Source organism: Fukomys damarensis, unplaced genomic scaffold (assembly GCF_012274545.1).
Source record: "Fukomys damarensis isolate Sample0158 unplaced genomic scaffold, DMR_v1.0_HiC HiC_scaffold_22, whole genome shotgun sequence".
Classification (NCBI taxonomy): domain Eukaryota; kingdom Metazoa; phylum Chordata; class Mammalia; order Rodentia; family Bathyergidae; genus Fukomys; species Fukomys damarensis.
The window spans coordinates 395,633-400,890 of record NW_022900934.1 but is presented as its reverse complement, the minus strand read 5'-3'; the positions used below and the strand labels follow the sequence as shown (position 1 = coordinate 400,890).

The 5,258-nt window shown below is 49.4% G+C and overlaps 1 protein-coding gene across 9 annotated transcripts in view; it reads left to right on the top strand.

The window, feature by feature from the left end:
• Positions 1 to 5,182, top strand: part of Tpd52l2 (TPD52 like 2) — a 19,985-nt gene extending 14,803 nt beyond the window's left edge. For 3 of the 9 annotated variants that reach the window (XM_010633379.3, XM_019208839.2, XM_010633382.3), the window contains 4 exons: positions 1,043 to 1,069; positions 2,069 to 2,113; positions 3,566 to 3,614; positions 4,467 to 5,182. In XM_010633379.3, the coding sequence (XP_010631681.2) occupies positions 1,043 to 1,069; positions 2,069 to 2,113; positions 3,566 to 3,614; positions 4,467 to 4,562 (217 nt within the window). In that variant the 3' untranslated portion in view covers positions 4,563 to 5,182. The remainder of the gene's footprint in view (positions 1 to 1,042; positions 1,070 to 2,068; positions 2,114 to 3,565; positions 3,615 to 4,466) is intronic. The other 6 variants (XM_010633387.3, XM_010633386.3, XM_010633385.3 and 3 more) reach the window with 3 other exon arrangements.
• Positions 5,183 to 5,258: the final 76 nt, after the last annotated feature.

The following is a 5,258-nucleotide window of genomic DNA, read 5'->3' as shown; positions in this document are numbered from 1 at the left end:
AAAAAAAAAGAAGCAGGCTCAGGAAGCCGACAGCTTAGTAGTAGACCTTGTGAGTTCTTCCTGCCCCCTGCATCCAAGCCTTTGCCTAAATACCTGTGTCCACGATGGACCTGTCCTGGGGCATCCCTGGCCCCAAGAGGCCTGTGGTATGCCTTAGGACCAGAGGAGATGAGGAAAGGGAAGGATGAACTGGATGCAGGTCAGAGAATGGTCTCTGCCAGCCTCCCCATCAGCTTGGTGACCATGGACAAGAGGGCAGGTCTTGCTTTTTTTTTTTTTTTTTTGGTACTGGGGATCAAACACGGGTCCTTGCATTTGCGAGGCAGGCAGTAGAACCACTGAGTTAAATCCCTGGCCCAAGTCCTGCCTTTGAGCATGTTCTTCAGTGGTTCTCTCCACGTTGGGAATGTCTTCCTGTTTTGGCTTCTAGTATGTCAGAGGTGGAGAACCCACTGCACCACAGAGGAGTGTCCAGTTCCACTGCCCCCAGGGCAGCAGCTCCTCTTGGACTTCATATTTCTTGGGAACCCTCTGTTTGGGATGTAGAACCCAAAGCAGAGGTGCGCATTTGCCCTGAGGATGTCCCCATCTCTCAGGGTGCTCGTGTTCCAGTTAAGCTTGGAGAACAGCCCATTCTGATTGTGGAGTGTTGGCCCAGCTGGCTCATCTCATGCCTTTGTGCTGTTCATAGGGCCCCTTTCCTTCTAGACTGTTTTTGGTCCTCTTTTTGGCTTCTCCCCTTTAAGCTCCACTAGGACGTGGGCACAGGAGCCTCTTGGACATAGGACCATCACCAGGAGATAGAACCAGGGGCCACAGGTTGCTGATTGTACTCTGAGGGACCTCTTGTAGTGTCAGACGGGCCATGTGTCCCACTCATATGAGCGCTGCAGGAGCAGTCACGGAGTCCCATTCCATACCTACCCCTGCTCAGCCTTCGAGAACGAGAGCGGAAGGGCCTGGGGCTGAGGTGAGGGTCTGGGTGGGCACTAGCCGCCTTTACTTACTACACTACCTTTCTTCTTTCTGCTGCCGCTTCCAGGGCTCATCCGTTCTCACACTCCTTTAGGTAAGACTGACCCTGGACACACTATGGAAGGTGTGTCTCTGAATCAGGACAGGGTAGATTGTGGACGGTCCCTGGGAGGCTATGCTGGGTGGAGGTGTGTGGGAGGGGCAGTGGAAGAGCACCCTTCAGGGTGGTAGCACTCACCATACCATACCATCACTGCTTTGAAGGCTGTTGGCCAGCAACATATCCATGCAGGGACTTCTTCCCTGGCCTCCCTGACACACCGTCCTCTCCGAGTATTTCACATTTGGGTGTATTTGGCTACCTGTTCCTGGGGTGGCCAGTGGCTGATCCCGCCTCATATAGTAAGTGCATCACAACATCTGCACTTGGATTTATTCCTGAAAATAAGCACTTCACATAGGGGAATGACACTAGCCCTCTTGCTTTTCACCTTTTCAAATGCAGGTCTTGTTTCCTTGTCCCCTGAGCAGCAGTCCTGTCCCTCAGGTTGAGTTTTGTCTCATTTATTACCTGAAAACCCTTAGACATTCCTCCCCAGGGCTCCATTCACTTGTGATGACAAAATGCACTGTTTGGCCAGCGTGGACATGTACTCCCCACTGCCACCCTACAGCTGGAACAAAGGCAGATCAATCTGGGACTTTTATTTTTAATTAACCTGAGTGTTTTTCTTTTGCCCAGAGATCACTTACCTTTCTGTGAAATAGCTGAAACCTCTATGGATCAAATGCTTTCAAAAGCCCCAGATGTAGATTCCTTACATTTTACCTATTTTACTGTTCTACTTTAGCAGTGCTACTCTACCTAGTGGCCTTGGATACCTTTGTGGGTTTTGGAGAGGAATCTTGGGTTGGTTTTCCTTCTGGCATTATGTATGGGGGACTCATTCCATTTCTGCCTAGAATGGGGTCCCTATTCCACCCTGTGAAGTTGGTTTACCTGTGAGCCAGTGCTTGCAAGTACCGGCAAGTGCTTGCCAGTCTGGTGTCCTGTGCTAACTTGCTCCTTCTCTGCTTCTACCATGCTTCCAAGTAGCAGCTACTCCATCCGCCACTCGATAAGTATGCCGGTCATGAGGTAAAGTATGCTTGCCTGCTCCTTGCTCCAGAGCTGTGGTGTCTCTGGGTGGGGGCAGGGTGGCACCCATCAGTTATGCCTTGTGTTGGTTCTATCCCCAAATGCAGGGCCCATACCCCTGACAGCTTCCACGGACTAGGAAAGATCCCTTTAGGCTGGTGAGGAAGAACACGTGGAACTGAGGCTCCCGTTGTGAGGCCGCCAGAGCAGCAGTCCCCAGCCTTTTTGGCACCAGGGACCAGAGAACAGCTGTAAATACAGATGAAGCTTCACCCGCCCGCCCCACCTGCCTGTCTTCCTGCCTGCCACGCACTTCCTCTGTGACCCCATTCCTAACAGGCCACAGACTCTGGGGACCTCTGCTTTATAGGAGTGCATTCTGCCAGACTGGGCTCTACACTGAAATTCCCAGGTTCTGGCCCTGGTTCCTTGCAGGGTCAGTAGGCAGAGGGTGGTGAGGCTGGCACATAGATAACGGAACCTCTACGGGAGGCCTTTCTGGAGGCCTCACGTGCAGCATGGTCTGTTGGTCCTCACCTGCTTGGTCAAGCACAGCGTGGCTCAGCACAGCTCATTCTTATCAAGGAAGGTGGTTTTTTGTTTGTTTGGTTTTTGAGGCAGGGTCTCGCTATGTAGTATAGGCTGCCCTTGAACTTGTGATCTTTCTGCCTCAGCCTCCCAGCTGCTGGGATTACAGGCATGCACCACTGTTCCTGGTTCATCAGGGGAGTCTTGGAGATCCAGTTATGTGAAGCCATGGGATGGGGACTGGCCTATTTTCTCCTCTGTGATTTTATCCCTGTGCTTTTCCAGAACACTTCTACTATTCTGATTCTTTCATGTGGCTTCTATGAGAGATGTGAGTGAAAGACTCTAGAACTGTTTACAGTCTCAGTGGAGAAGAGCCAGGCCCATTTTTGGTGGGGGGAGATGAGACATGAGCTTTGTAACCCATGGTAACTTTGAACTAGAGATTCTTCTGTCTCAACCTCTGAAGTGCTTGGATTATAGGTATGTGCCACTTTGCCTGGGTTCCCACGGTGTCCATTTAAAGTGTGGCAAGAATGTGCCAAGAGCTGGGGATTTAGCTCAGTGGTGCTGTTGCTGCCTTGTAAGCACAAGGTTCCAAGTTCGATCCCCGGCACCAAAAAAAAAAAAAAAAAAACAAAACAAAGAATGTGCCAAGCAATCTTTTTGCAGTGCCTCTGTGTAACATCTGAGCCTGACTCAGCTGGCAGGCATCAGTTCTAACCTGGAGAGTTGCCCAACACTGGCTGGACTCCTTATGTGGTACCGCCCCCAAAAGTGGTGTGGTTCACATTTTTTGCAGCAAGAGTTCAAGATGCTGTCTCCTTCTGACAGGAGCCTTGCTCTGAAGCCTTTCAGATTGAAGAGGGTATCACTGAGGTTGCTCTTTATACCAACACCTCTTTCTTCCGTTTCTCTTTAAAGGAACTCTGCCACCTTCAAGTCATTTGAAGACCGCATGGGGACCATAAAGGTAATTGTCCCTAGACAGTTCTCTTCATGGGTGTCACCTGTCATATCACCCTCTGTTTATTGTAGACGCACTCATTGTAGGATGATATTCAGAGAGGCTTCTTGTACCTTTTATGGGGTTTGTTCCAATGATGACATCAGGGCACAAAGACAGAGAACATCCACACCCACCAGAATTGCTCTATGCCTCTTGCAGCCACATTTACCTTCTCTGTCCCTGTCTTGCCAACCCCTTATCTTTTCTCTGTCTCTCGAATTTTGATACCTGAAGAATGTCACATAAGTGGACATGCAGTATATAGTTTTTTTGTTTTGTTTTGTTTGAGGCAGAGTCTTGCTGTGTAGTTCAGGCTGGCCTTGAACTCATCTGTGTAGCCCAGGCTGGCCTCGAACTCAGCAGTCTTCCTGCCTCAGCCTCCTTCCTGAGTGCTGAGATTACAGGTGTGTGCCGCCATGCTCAGCAGAGTATGTAGCCTTTGGGATTGACTTTCTCACCACTCTGCATAATTCTCTGGGGACCCATCCAGGTAGGCTTTTACTTGTCAGTGAGTGAGACATTCCTTTGTTTCTTGCTGAACTAACTCCTCTTCCTCTCTGTCCTTTTTTTCTCCTCCCTCTCCCCCGGCCAGATGTAAATCCCAGCCCTCCTTACTAAAAGTAGCCCTTTTTAATATTTTGAAATGGTCTTGCTAAGTTGCCTGGGCTGGGCTAGAATTTGGAATCTTCCTACCTAAGCCTACTGAGTAGTTTTTGTTTTATCTAAGTTTATGTAGAGAGTTGAACTGGCTAGGATTTAACCTTGCATGTCCTCTGTGTCTCAGGTTTTGCTTTCTTGATCTTTTTCCTTCTGTAGTCTAAGGTTGTGGGTGGCAGAGAGAATGGCAGTGACAGCCTCCCTTCCCCAGTGGGGAGTGCTGACCAGCCCCTGCCAGATCATGCACCCTTCTAAGCCTGTGATAGTGTCACCAAGCCACGGAACACGAACGAGCACGCCGTCATCACAACTGCGACTCTGCGCAATGGAGCCACCTGCTGGTGCGAGTGAACAGTTGGTTTTGGTGACAATCATGCCTGTCCACGTGCGGATGTGGCTGCTGCCTTTGCAAGAGTTAGAGAACAATCCTGTATATAAATGTTTTACACTAAAGTTCATAGACAAAGCAGATCACTGTGCTGTCCTTCCCAGGGCCACAGGAAATGGACAGGGCGGAGAGTCTGGAGGGGTAACAGGCCAAAGCTCGTACCCCCGCCTTGGGAATTTTGGTAGCTCCTAGAAAACTTGGAGGGAAGGAGACACATTATGAATATGAAACAGGCAACATTTTCTGGCCTCCCCTCCTCTTTTCTGAACTCACTGATGGCATATCCTCACCAACGATGCACTGCCAGATTTGTTTTTGTCCGGAGATGGCAAATGAGAGAACTGTCCATTTTCTGAGACCTCAGAAAGAAAATATCAGCAGCCACCTAATTGTTACACTAATGACCTAGCTTTGACAAACAGATTTACTATTTTTTAAATGCAGTGGACTTCTCAAGACTTAAAGTGGGCTGGGGATTTGACTCAGTGGTTCCAGTGCCTGCCTCGCAAGTGCAAGGACCCAAGTTCGATCCCCAGTACAAAAAAAAAAAAAAAAAAAAAATT